At 43.0% G+C, this 14010-nt stretch overlaps 1 protein-coding gene across 1 annotated transcript in view; it reads right to left on the bottom strand.

Moving 5' to 3' along the window:
* The window catches only part of LOC113171982, an 87536-nt gene extending 73748 nt beyond the window's left edge, over positions 1-13788 (bottom strand). Inside the window, exons 1-2 of the mRNA XM_026374736.1 lie at positions 13735-13788; positions 9127-10954 (exon numbers count right to left, since the gene is read on the bottom strand). Of these exons, the coding sequence (XP_026230521.1) occupies positions 9127-10659 (1533 nt within the window). The 5' untranslated portion in view covers positions 10660-10954; positions 13735-13788. The remainder of the gene's footprint in view (positions 1-9126; positions 10955-13734) is intronic.
* Between the last annotated feature and the right edge of the window lie 222 nt (positions 13789-14010).

Genomic DNA, 14010 nt, shown 5'->3' on the forward strand with positions numbered 1-14010 from the left:
CCTCAACTTCAGCACATACACACACACACACACACACACACAGGCTGCAAAATCCTTCTCTGTCACACTCACACACACTTCCTCCCACTCATACACTTCCTAATAGAACATTCATTATTCATCATTATTAGACTTTTCCTTTAGCACCATAAGCTACTCAATGCATCTCGCCAGTGTTCCCTTCCTCTGCAATACATTATTCAGGACAAAACTGTGCTTTTAGCCTCAGAGTATGCAAATCCTACTTTTGATTATCATAATCAGCTGATGTATGAGAGCGAGAGAGAGTGCGTGTGCGTGTGTGTGTGTGTGTGTGTGTGTTTGGGTGTGCGTTTTACGGCGGTGGTTCGTCGACTGATTGTTTGTGTTTTATTGCTTCAGTGCTCCACTCCGGTGGTGTATACTTCACATCATATTTTTAGCTGAGGGAGACGAGCTTGGAAAAGGCCACTGGAGGCTTAACTCACTGCTGTACATTTAAAGGGCAAATCGCCCACATATATGCCACCGCATGCCACTGCCAAGAGGAATGGTTTTTACACTTGGCGAACCAAAAGCCTGGGTGGGTTTGTGCATTTCTGACGGAAGAAGATTTCAAGCACTGCTTATTGTATTTTCATTACCTTGATATTAGTATTGTGTTTCATTTCTCATGCAAATATACACAGCTTATTGTGGCTTTGTATGGTAACAGTCCATTATAATTATATTTTCTAATATATCCTATGCTATATGCTAGTGTGTTTCTCACAAGATATCCTCTACTCCTTTCCTTCAATTTCCTCCTCTGCTGTTGTCCAGTCGTCCTCCTCCGTCATCCTAACTTTTTCACCTCTGCCAACCCAACCCCACCCTCCCATTTCCTATGCTCTCCCCCGCCCTTACTGTTCGTCTCACCCTGACCCAGCTCTCTTCATCTGGCCCACTGTACCCTCCTCTGAGGCCGAGCCTTTTCCCCTTTTCTCCCATGGCCTTCCATTCTCACAACAGCTGCTGCGAAGAAGCTTTTTTTGTTGTTGTTGTTGTTGTTTGCGTGTCTGTCATGCAAGCAGCATAGTCAAGGGTGGATCTAGAGTTTTGAAAGGCGAGTAAAGAGGTAATACATATCAATTTAGAACCCTGTTTTTGTAGCTGATAGACGGGATAATGAAAATAATCAAGGTGTTTGGTCGCTGTGGAAAATACATACTACGCAAATGCATGTTTTGTGATAATAATAACAAAACATAACTACAAATTGTCAAAAACAAATAGTCACAAACAGTTGGACAGAGATGATTCCTGTCTGTAGTGTCACAAAACATCTAACATTTCATTTTGAGACTCAAGTAATGTCATTCTTGCACTTGTGCTAAACCAAAGGCTTGATCACACTTTCCACTTGATCTTGGATGGACACATCCCCGCAGTGGATGCTTTCACTGATGTGATCCACGCATGCACCCTACAGAGCACGACAGTAACTCTGGACAGTAAGTAACAGCAAGAAGAAGAGTGCCTTTGTTGTATTTGACTGAATGACATGAAAACATAAAGAATGTGAGATGAAGAAAGTGGGTGTGATCACTTCCCAACAGCAGTGTGAAGGATGATGAAATAAACATCGCATACCTCTGATTCATGAAACAAACACCTAGTTTACTTGGCATACATCTCAGTATATGTACAGCTGGTATAATAGCACTAGTTCACACATGTTTTGGGGTTGCATAGAGTGTGACGCTCACTACAACCACCACCACACAATTAGGTTTTTAATAACTAAAGATTAGAAACACAACTTAAAATTCATCTTTTAGCCATGTTACAATCAATTGGACAACAAACATTCCTGACTCACAGCACTGGCTGCAGAATTGTTTTTGGCACAAAGTGACACTGGTTCAGATTACTTTCATTTAACAAACTTGACCATGTGTGGCGCATTAAGTGACTACAAAATAATTAATGTTCTTATTAGGCATAAATGTGTTACCGTATCTGGGTCACTAACACTGATGCCTGTAGTGCTGGAATCTAGTCCAATAAAAGCAGAGCTTAAGCTCGGAAGCTCCCACAACAACCCAAACAGCATTAATGTTAACAAGGAGAACTCCACACTGATCAAGGCAAAGATTAGTCATTCTGATTTACTACTGTGATGCTGATAATTTGGCTGCTCTCTGCAAAAATTCTTGGTAATTATTCAACCTAAAGCTTTTTACAAAATGTGAACAGCTATTTATATTATATTATACCTTATATGTATATTTCACCTTAGCTACAGCAGGCAGGTTCATAACAAGGTATTGATATTGTAATGACAAGGCACAAAGCTCATCGTGCGCCAATTGGTAGTTTATTTATGAGGGAAATACGTGTTTAGCATCAGTGATAATTAACTGACCAGATCCTATGATTAGCAGCAGTCATTTCTTCCACAGTGGCTGCCCGGGGTCAAGATGTGTCTCTCCACAGCCTTTGCCTCCTCTCCTCTTCCGTGTGACTTCTCCTCTCCTTTGCCCTCCCCTCTCACCCAGGCCTTTCCACTCCCTGACTCACGGGTTCCTTCAGGGCCACAGGGAGAACTGGAGCGCATGGTCCAGGCCAACGCATAAATATTAGCTCAAGGTCACGGTCACAGAGCTCACACTGGGCAATGCATAATCATGATTTCGTCTCCTGCACAGCCTCTTCACTTCACATATTCCCCATGTTGCAGTGCTGCACGCTGGCTCGAAACACACTGTATTCCTCACCAGTGACATAGCTAACCTTGAAGGATTGACCTCAGGCAATGAACCAGCTCCAGCACCAATTTGTGCTTTATTTTAAGATATTACCTTACTAACGGAGGTTGTTACGGTTACGCACGCACTAGTCCAAAAAATTCCCAGGGTTATCTACGCTTGCATTTTTACATTAAGCCAAAAAATGGTGTCGATGTGTTCTAAAAGCTTCATATACTCTCAGATATAAAATTCTGCCATTCTCACAAACGATGCTTTAAATTCAGATGCTCGCTTTGCTGATTTGTTCGACATTATCCGGAGATGAAACACAGGCTATAAAGGGAGAAGGGAGATTGGAAGTAAAGGAGAGAAAGGCAGCCTGTGTTTCCTTTGAATTCCATCTTTAATAGACTCCACAGCTTCTCCTCTTTTTTTCTTCTTCTTCTTTTCCCCTCGTAGCCTTGTTCCCTCAGTCATCCCCTCTATTATTTTCTCTATGTGATCCTGCACCCACTCGGCACACAGACACATTTGAATGTGGCCTCCACAGGGGCTTGCAATAAAATGGTATTTAACTGCTTTCTCCATTCTCTCACTATCTCCCCCCCCCCCCTTCCCTACTTGTATCTTACTCCGTGTAAACCCTGCCCGTCCCTGCGCTGATGCCCTGGATTCTCGGCCGCCTCTTTTCATAACTCTCTCTTTCTCCTTCTCCTTCTCGCTCTGTCTCTTCTCGGTCTTTCTCCATCTCGCTTCAAGCCTTTATGGGCTGCGAGGTCAGCTTTGGAAACGTGTGTGATCTCTCACTTCCTCTCCTCCTCTCTTTTTTCTTTTAACTGCCTCACACGTTCTTCCCCTCTGCCAGTTGTAAGCCATTAACCTTTCCTTACTTTCCACCAATCTTGCGTCCCCCTCCCCAATCCCCCGTAGCCGTCCGCTCTGCATTCCTACACGCCATTAACGCTGCCCTCACCTTACCCTACAAGCCCCTTTCTTCTTTAACCTCTCTGTGGTTTTACCCCATTTCTTCCACATCATCCCTTCTTCCTGCTGCATAGTGATGTTGCTCTCCTCTGTCTTGTTATCTACCCACCTCCCTTCCTCCATACGACACTGTAGTCGCTCTCTAATTGCTGTCTCACCCCCGCTGTGTTCGGACCCAGAGGCTAAATGATTTTAACACGGAAAGTAAGAGTCAAAGCACATGAAAAAACTGTTTGTGAGAAGACATTTTTTTATAATTATTGATGAGTTCCTTGTCAAGAGGTGTTTGTGTTTACAGTTAGTCTTGCCCTCCTACTGGCACCATCACACATTCTTCTTATTTTCTGTCTCCATGCCTCCAGCACACTTTCCCTTCTTCAGTTTCATAAAGGACCCTTTTATCTGTGCAGTGATATTTTCGACTTTGAAGCAGGACTTACAAGGTTACTGTGTTTCGTGAGGAGGATTATACCCAATTTTGACATAAATATGTGTTTATTGTCTACACTTTTGTGTGTTTTCCAGAATGTGGATGTGTAGGTCAGATCAATTCACATCAAGGAGGTAAATTCTTTGGTAAATATTTAAAAGTATTATCTGCAACACATATTTAGAATAATACGGTTTCATTTCTGGTTGATGAGGTATAACCTGTGGTTATCGATGGTTAACACCCAGAGTGCCGTTTGAATGACACATTTATCAGCCACCAGTGACAGGAAATGCTCTTTGATCACATTCTCTGTCAGAAACACAGAAGAAGAAGAGTATTAGCTGCACACAGGCAGTTTTTTCTTCCACACAGCCGGGATTATTGTTGCCCCTCTTCCAGATAATAACATAATGTGAGGAATCCATATGGTCACAAACAATGAGCCATGTCTGAACTTGGTCGAGTCTTTGAAAGAGCTGTTTCCTGTGAAGTCTTTGAATATGTGCATGCCATCTGAATCCAACCAAGAAATGTAAAGTGCACAACCCATAATGCAAGTTGTAATATAGTGAGGTAACTAATTAGCATATGTATAATACATTCATTTCTATAGCAGCATAAATATTATGAAAATACTGTAACTTCAAACGGGGAAAATAGTTCAAATACTACATGGTAATTGCTATAAAGTTGCAAGTAACAAAATAAACGAGAATGCAATATCTCACACACTTTCCATAACGCAACTTAAAGCTTTGGAATTCAGCTAGCAGCCGCACAACACTCAAAATCAGTCGTTACAGTAAATAAAAATGCAACAAAACTTACAGTACCAATCAAGCACAAATAATTGACCTTCTCCGACATTGCTTAAAAACTTTTAGAAGGCAATCTTTCCGCAACTGCTGCCAGGCAGATCAATAAATCTGCGGTACACAAGTTTTTACTAACTAACTAAAAACTAAACTGGAAACTATCATTTAAAACTTACATGCTGGGTCTTTGTTCACGCCTACATGTACATGTTTCAGACTTTACACCGCAACATACACAGAGTCTCTTAAGAAATTTGTCAGAACTCTCAGTCTAAGCCCAAGTTGAGTTATTTTCTCAGACTTTTCTTCAGATATTTGTTGTTTCCCAGTTTCTGTTTCACAGCTTGACATCTATGTGCAAGATCTTTTAATCACCACAAAACATCAGGTTTTATGATATTGAGTACATGTAAGTATTTGCTTGCACAGTAGTGGCCTGAAGGCTAAAGAAGCAAACTTGTGAACTTAAGGTTGTTGGTTCAATCCCTGGATTTGCAGGTTAAAATTTAGAAAATGTAGCACTTCCTTCTGAGCAGCTTGTTAAAAGTAAATGTACTGTACATTGTACTTTGGGTAGTTCAGTTCTTATGTAGAAATAGTTAAGATACTAAAGCTGTAAAATAAATAGAGTGAGTAGAAATTTGAAGTAAAATAAAATGTAAATATTAATATAAAAATTGCACTTGATTGAATGTCTTGGTTCCTTTCCAATTGTGGCTTGTAGCTTAATGAGAAAAGGGTTTTGCTAGAGTGAGCATCAGAGAAGAACATACACTCGTACGCTGTGTCAAACACCAGCACTTGCCGTAACTTCCCGAGACAGCCTCCTTCTCGTCCTTGCATCACTCCCCCAGCTTCCTGCGAGCTCTTTCGCAATATCATGTGCGCGCATGTTGCACCCAGAGGCGCCGCACAGAGGCGAAGGATATATCAATAACAGGACGGTCAATAATGTGTTATTTATATATCTTCAGATGGCCTCAGGCTGGAGGAATCCTTTAGCTGTGATTTGCAGAGCAATTTTTGGCAATGAATGTTAATGAACAAGTCAACGTAAAGAGGAAAGTATAAAACACTGTATTGTTCGATGTGTCGTACGCTGAAATTATTTAATTACTGTTCCACAATCATATATACATTTACATAATGTATATTCATACTGCGCTGTGCTGTGAGTGTCATGTTTGGCAAAGACAATTATGTTAATTGTGTAACACAGGCATATTTCACTAACTATGAATTATGGATGTTCATGCTGATGTTAATGATATGCTAATGATGATGATGGCCTAGGTCCATTTCCTGTTAAGCTGGTGAATTAGATATGCGTGTTCGCCAACTTGCCAGGTAGCTCTTGCGCTTGAGTTTTTCACAAAGGTGAAACAAGGCGAAGACGGAGATGATGGAATTTCCTCACAGAGAGGAAGAAACAACCATATATGTCACGTTTTCTTCGCACACGAGGTGTTCGCGAGTTTGCATTTCAAGAGAAAAGTGGTTGGGGTGGGGGGGGGGACAAGAAAAGCTAATCAGAAAGGGGTGTTTTTTTCTTAATCCCAGCTCTGCTGAGGCGCCTTTTCTCCTCAAGAAAAATCTGTGTTTCTTTCACACTGCCTCTGCAATCACTTGAAACACCATTACAGACCATGTGACAGCATCAATTAAATTCACAATTATCATGGGGCAGAGACACTCCAGCATGAGAAAATATAGTAACACGGCATCGTCTGCAAGTCTGCGTGTGTGTCTGTGTGTGTGTGTGTAGGAGAGTGATATAGAGAAAGAGTGTTGATAGAAAGCAGAAAACCGAGTCAGACAATTCACTGCTCAGAATGTTTCTTGCCATTTTTGGCAACTCTTATGAACCTGAACAAGTCTCCAGAAACAAGACACTGGAACTGTAAACAAAACGTACACGTTTGTCGGCATAAACACATTTGAAAGGACGCTCCGACTACAGTGAATGGACTTCTGGTGACTCATCGCCTGCTTCTTTTAAACTTCATAGTAAATGAGCTGCTTTTGATAATGCTATCTCATGCTTGAAATCACAGAAAGTGCTTATAAATATCCATGGAAGAATATGCTGGGTGCCGCCGCTGTGTCCACAAAGTTGGCCTCTAATTCATTATCAGTTTAGCAGCAGAGCCTTTGTCTCCCATTGACATCACAGATTAGAGTCTTGGCTCTTGTTTCCAGGTTTAGCAGAGATTTAGCCACACAGAACTGTCCAAGATCTCACACACACACAAACAAAAAAAAAAAAAAAACCCTGCGTGAATCACTGTTCGAGGGCAGATTTGAAAAGGGCCCATAGAGAATCACACCTTCAGATGAGCATGGTGAGTGTATGTGTGTGTGAGTGTGTGTGAGTGAGTGCATGCGTGACCACGATATAGCCAACTGAAGAAGAGACACGTGTTGTGAGTCACAGGCAACAGTGTTCGCAGATGATTGAATCTTAACTTGGACTGTGTTGGTTTTGGCAGGTGGAGCTGTTCTGGCCTGTACAGTCAATTTCTTCACATTCTCCATCACAGCTCTCTCCACCTAAGCACAATCAAGTCCCAGATATGGATTTACAAAAAAACAAAAACAAAAAAAAAAAAACAAGGCACAGTGCATTGATCCCTCTACCTATAGCACCGGCCTACACTGAAGCAAAGCAGGAGATTAAAATTTCATAAGCGTATTAAGATCTATAAGAGCATTATTCATGTGTGCCATCAGCATCTAATACAGTAGGCTACTAATCATACACATCTCTAGCCCAGCACATACACACACATACACAGTCACAATAGAATTTTGGGTGTACTCCAAGTGTCAGCACTATCATATGGCATGTGTGTGTGGCCTGGCGTTGTTCCCTCCTTGAGTGGCATACAATGTGCTGGCATAAATACCTGCTTGACACAGCAGATTGGCACTAATGGCTTTACATGCGGTGCCATCTGTAAGCTGGACCGCTAGCTCTTGCATCTTCTCCATCGCCACAAACTGTGGCTTCATAGCATTCAACTCAGAACATCATCAGTCACAGTGCAAAAGCAAAAACAAACAAATTAAATGTTTGCTAATCATCGACGCACTCAGGGAGACTGCACATGAAGGCTGCAGGGTCCTGCCCATCTGTGTGCACCTAGATGTTAAAATCCAAAAACACAAACCACTTTTGAGACGCCTCCCGCTGAGCTGAAGCTCTTAAGCACCAGCATTTACACACATACACACACCAGCTTCTAACTCTGTGGCTTCCAACAGCCTGCAGCAGTCACACAGGGATCATTACTATTCATTTGCTCAGCAAACTGGCCACACAGGCTTATAAATTAGCTCATCTACTGCAGCTGGGTACTGAGACAGTTGGTGCATGCTGAGTACCGAGAACGCAGCCATTACAATGCATGAGTCCGAGACACCTTCTGTCCAGTCAACATGACCTCCTTCAAGCTCCTCTAGCCACTCTTTCAAAGAGGGAGGCAGTTTGTGTCAGACACAGGGAGGGAGATATAGTCAATCAATGATTCCCATAAATTTATACTAGAGCAATAACATTGCAGGCCTGTGTGTGTGCTGTGCTGAGAGAGAATGGGGTGATAAATCCTGTCAAACCAATTGTAAATCAGACCAAATGAAATAGAATTAGTGGGACCTATCAGTCCTCTGACCATGAGGGAGGAGAGCTGACAAGTCTGACCTACAGGGAAATGAGGGAACACTCGGACCACGCTTGCTTTCTTCCTCAGGGGGAGGATCAATGGTGGAAGGAAAAAGCAAAGCTATTAATTCTCCTGGATATGTCAATTCCCATTGGCGGGTGCAGATTGGTAGTGATCATGACGAGCCCCTTGGGCAGGCTGAACTGGGGCTTTTTTGTGCCTCGGTACACCATTGATTCATTTAAATTTTTACGCCTACCTGGAAGGCGCCACATCGCACTGGAGAAACGTAAATCAATTCCAATTGCAGGTTTATAACAATGCACAAAAAAACTTGGAGCGTGACTATGGGGTTAAATTATGCTAACTCATCCTGGTAGAAGATGTGCACCTGAGCGGAGGACCTGAGATTAAATAGGCCATGTAAACGTCTTGTAACAGTGTCTTAAACATTCATAAAACATTAATAAAATAGTTCACAGCCCCTGTTAATGATGAATGAAGTTTTTCTTTCTCCTTACCCGTCCAATGAGCACAGGTTCAGGCCCGGCGTATTCTTCGATCACAAAGAACTGGTTCCAGATCCAGCTCCTCCTGCTGCGAGAGCGCGACCCCTTGCCCTCCATGCGGTCACGCACTTCCTCTTTCACCTCCGCCTCTGCTTCCTCAAACACGAGGCCTTTCGCGTCATCTGGATCGACAGCTTGCGTCCCGGCGTTTTTTGTATCGTGGCTCCATTCGAGTGCCGGGTGGAGCCTCAGGACATGACTGCTGTTCACAAGCTTGTTGTCTTCATCTGCTGAGTACTGAACTGTGCTGAGTTCTGTTTGAGCAGTGTGAACTGACTCTGTTAATGGGTCTCTATGGGAATCTGCTGCTCTGTTCCCCGGTCTTACTCCCAGGGGTTGCATTGTCAGCACAGACGAAGGAGAATCATTTGTTTCAGGGGGAACATTCAGTGGGAGATGTTTTGTCAATGTAAATGGTGGTTCTGTTTGGATGAGCATTGCTTCTTTCACAGGGTTGACACTGACCTCGCTGCGAGGTGTTGACACTGCACGAACAAGGTGTTTGCTCTTGTTATCGCTACTGTTTAAACCCTGCGTTCCCACGTTGTCCTGCCCTTTAGTTAAAGCCGAGTTCACTTCGCTCAGAGGATTAACATGAGTGTCAGCACCCTGGTCCCGATAAAGATCTGGAGTGGTGACTAAATAAGGAAATGCAGTCTGATTATCAAATCCAGTGTGAGACGGAGTGACAGCCATATCTTGTCTCGCCACTTTCTGAGCCTCTAACTGTCCGTGATTAACGTCAATCAAATCTCTTTTCCTGCTCCGGCTACCCTTGCTCGGGAAGCTCAGGCTGGGAACGCTCTGCATTTGGGAATTTACAATCCTAACTAGGTTCTCTTTCGACAGCAGCTTCAGAACCCCATAACTGCCAGTAAGATTCAGCTTTCGGGTTGAATCTATGCCGAATCCTTTCCCTGGCAACCCCGTAGTATGGGTACTCAAATCAGGTCTGCTCCTCAACCTAGAGCCTGCTTTAAACCTGGTTTTATTGGAGTGTAGATCTGGCTTATGACGGATTGTGAATGTTTTCTCTGGCCTTCCTGTTTTGGAGGCAGTCTCTGAAACACTCTTGGTGTTGTTCCTAACTTTCTTTACATCCTGGTTTAACTCCTTGTTACTGGCTAATATGTGAGGAGTCACCTCTTTTTTATTGAGGGGCTCAACCTCACGCATAGGCTTGAAAGTTTGCCTGTCCTTGTTAGCTACAGATGGAGCAGCATGATTCTGCACTATTTTGGAATAATGAAAAGACCCAGTGTCACCCGCCTGCTCATGACTAATCAGGTTTCTAAGAGTCACCACAGGCATTGCATTTGCATCCACGCTTGCATCCCATTGGTCCACAGCTCTGCTGTCCCCTAGCTTCACCATGTGCGAGTTGCCCACTCCTCTCCTCCGTACAATCTTGCTGGCCGAGGCACCTACTGCAAACCCCTCCCACAGGCACAGACAAACCAATAAGAACAGATTTCTTGTAATCATCTTGTCTAGTGGCGAGATGTCCTAATTTGAGCGAGGTTTGCTGTAAGGCAGGTCTTGTTTTCTGGTTGTCTTCATTCTCTCTTGTGTTTTGCCTCTTTTCATGCCCCTCCTCTCACTCTCCCATTCTGTGCCCTTCACACTGAGCTGGAGGGCAGGTGTCAGTCACTCCTTCTCTTTTTTTCTTCACGCAGCCTAATATCTTCTATCCTCTATCTCACCAGGCCTCTCTTCGCTGGTTTTCTCCCGCTCCTCTTGTGAAGCGTCTCATTCAGTTTCCCACGGAGGGTTGAACACCCTGAGAGAAAAGATAAAGATAATTAAGTTAAAACTTTAATCATTGCACTGCGTTAATTAAAAGTGGAGTGGCATAGACAGGTAGGAGAAATCCCAGACAGGCAGGAAGGACAGACCTTTTAACAGAGCAGCAATCACATTTTCACAAGCACAGAGGGCTTTTCAGGCCCAGAACACATATCCCTTTATACCTTAATAATGACCTGTGTTTTTTTCATTCACCTAGTAGACAGCCGGGGACAAAGTTATCACCGTGCTATTCTACATGGAAAAAGATAGGATAACACGCTCTGAGCATTCATTAACAGGAACGACTGTCAAGGATTTGTGACTGCACTGTGAAAAGAGACAAGCTCCAATTTGGAACTGGCTTGATATCATGTTGATGCATGATTAATTAGCTGGATTAATACAGCGCTTTGATCAGTCAGTTAGAATGTCAATAGACATGCAAGCTGCAGATGTAGATGCACTTTGTTATACGCAGCGCTTTGAGCAATCTAAAAGGTTCCTCTCAGCATGTCTCTCAAGCACTCAAGCCTCAAATGGAAATCCTACGCCAAATCAAAATGTCAGATATCAATCAGGGAGCTTGTTTTAAGATAAGAGCAGGCACACTTCAATAGTTTCTCAGTAACATCAGCCTACACATCTGACAAGTCAATAATGTGACTATTTGCCAGACTGCATTAATATAAAAACTGTTGCATTTTTAAAGAGAAAGACAGACGTGTAGGGAAAAAAAAAACACTCCATTGGGCACTCCAGTGATTTGGCATTACACTTCAACAACATTGGTGGACTCCCAGGAGACATATTTTTAGAAAACAATCAATATCAAAGCAGCAGAGACTGATCCTGACTTTTCATCTCTCGTGTGGGTCAAGTTCCGAAAACGCTGAATCCAACATTTCCCATAATGCAATATAAAAGACATAGACATTTCCTGTGCATGGTAAATGTCTATATTTTTCAAACACCATTCCCCAAATTTAGAACACAGGCATTCTGTGAAAAATTTGAAGCCCCAAGCCTGAGATAACCTTGGTAACATTAACAGGGTTATTTTCTCAGACTGTTGAATGCTCCCCCTGAGCTACAGAGAACATTATACAAGTGTTTTTGTGGGCTGAGAAGAATTCGAAATGATGAGTAAAATGTGCTTCATGTGTAATACCGGTAGAATGTTCTTTTAAGTCTACACTTTCGTGTAGGCAAAACTTGTAAACTCTATAAAACTGTGTCTAATATTTCTATATTTTGTAAAACTTGTGTGCTAGGGGTTAAGTAGTGCCAGTTTCATCTTGTCCTGTGCAGCGTGGTGTGGTTTGTCTGGGTGTATGACACTTGCTCCGCTGTGGCACAGACAGACCCTGTCAGCACATTCACTGGGGCATGACTGAAGTTGGAAGGTTCCTCCTGGAATACTTTTCACCCTTTTCCTCTCTCATCTTCTCCTCAACGTCCTCAGCTTCCTCTCTTTCTTTCTCTCTCTCTCTCACTCAGCCTCTCTTTCTATAAGCAAACCCTTTTGATGAACAGAGAAAGAAAAAAAAAAAAGATTATCCACCCCTTTCCCCTCCTCCGCGTTCTCTTTTCCCACCTCTCCCACTCACCACCTGTCTCTTCTTCAGCCTATCTTCCTAAATCTCCTTCTAGCCCTTCTCTTTAACTTGCTATTGTTTTAGTATCCTGTGCTCTCCACCACTCGCTCCTATCCTCTTTTCTTCCCTCTCATCTGTGTCAATCATAGACCTGTCACTGCGTCCCTCACCCTCTATGCACTCTAAGGTTTCAGTAAATCAGCCTATCTCCTTCCTCGGCCTTGCAGCATTGGAAGTGACAGGTGTCTCGCTGGTTACCATCTTGACAACAGGCTACAACACCATAACTGAGCATATAAATCTAGTCATCAAATGATGAAATACTGCAAACAGGATATATCTAATAGTTACATGGGACCAGCTGCAACATCCTGGGGAGATTTTACAGAATAAGTCATATATAGACCTTGCAGAGGCCATTACAGAGGATGTGAGGGTAGGTTTGGCCATGTGTTATCTCCAATGTACAGCATGAGGAGGTGATCGGGGTGAATTCAATGACAGAGCTCCTCTCTCTCCCAGAGGAACTTATCAGCTGGGAGTTTGATGGCCAGGCAATCATTGCCACGGGCACCTTGTTAACAAGCCTGGGGCAGGTGGAGGAATGCAGGGCTGAATATCAACATGGCACAGTCTCCAGCTGAGCACAAAATTAGAACATTTTTGTGGTTGGAGTTTCTGTCAATGTGAGTTTTTTTTTTTTGTTAAAACCACCAAAGGAAGAATAAAACCTCTTTTATTCTTCAATTCTTTTATCTTCCACACCAGTTTCAAGGCCAAAGTTTCACTCAGAACACAGTTAAGGCATTTCTGTAACGTATTGATCGGTGTCACAGCCTTTCACATTGTACTGTGCACCTTTCGGGAGGGCCATTGTAATACCATTACCCTGACTGCGACACTAGTTCAAGGGAGTTCTCAACAATTAGAGCTGAGGCATATTCTCAAAGAGTTTAAAACCATGTGGTTTCAACGGTGTAGTGTTTCTCCTACAGCAAGTTTCTCAGTGAACTGATTAATTGAGGGCATAAATATCTTAATTAATTTCCCTTTGCTGGCCCCATCCCACCGAAAACTCAAATGATGTTTTGGGTCGTTAGTATTGGAGGCAGATCATCACCATCGATTGCAAGCTGTCGCCAACTTAACGAGACTGAAATTTTTAATTGCAATTCACCTCCTCGCTCGCTGTCTGTCTTTCGTCTTCTCCTTCTTCTCTCGGTAACCCTCCTGTCGAACAGGCAAACACAGAGAAACGCTCCACCACAGTAGCAACACGCCCACATGCGCCCTCTCCACAACAATGAACAGTGTGACTTCAAGCCCTGCTGACAAAACATCCTACACAAAAAACATTTGTTTACTTATGCACATGCAAAAAAGAAATGTCTGTAGTCAGAAAAAGCCACATTCATTCAGCCTCTCAAATGCGCATTTATGAAGGCACACACAC

This window comes from Anabas testudineus, chromosome 17 (assembly GCF_900324465.2).
Source record: "Anabas testudineus chromosome 17, fAnaTes1.2, whole genome shotgun sequence".
Taxonomy (NCBI): Eukaryota; Metazoa; Chordata; class Actinopteri; order Anabantiformes; family Anabantidae; genus Anabas; species Anabas testudineus.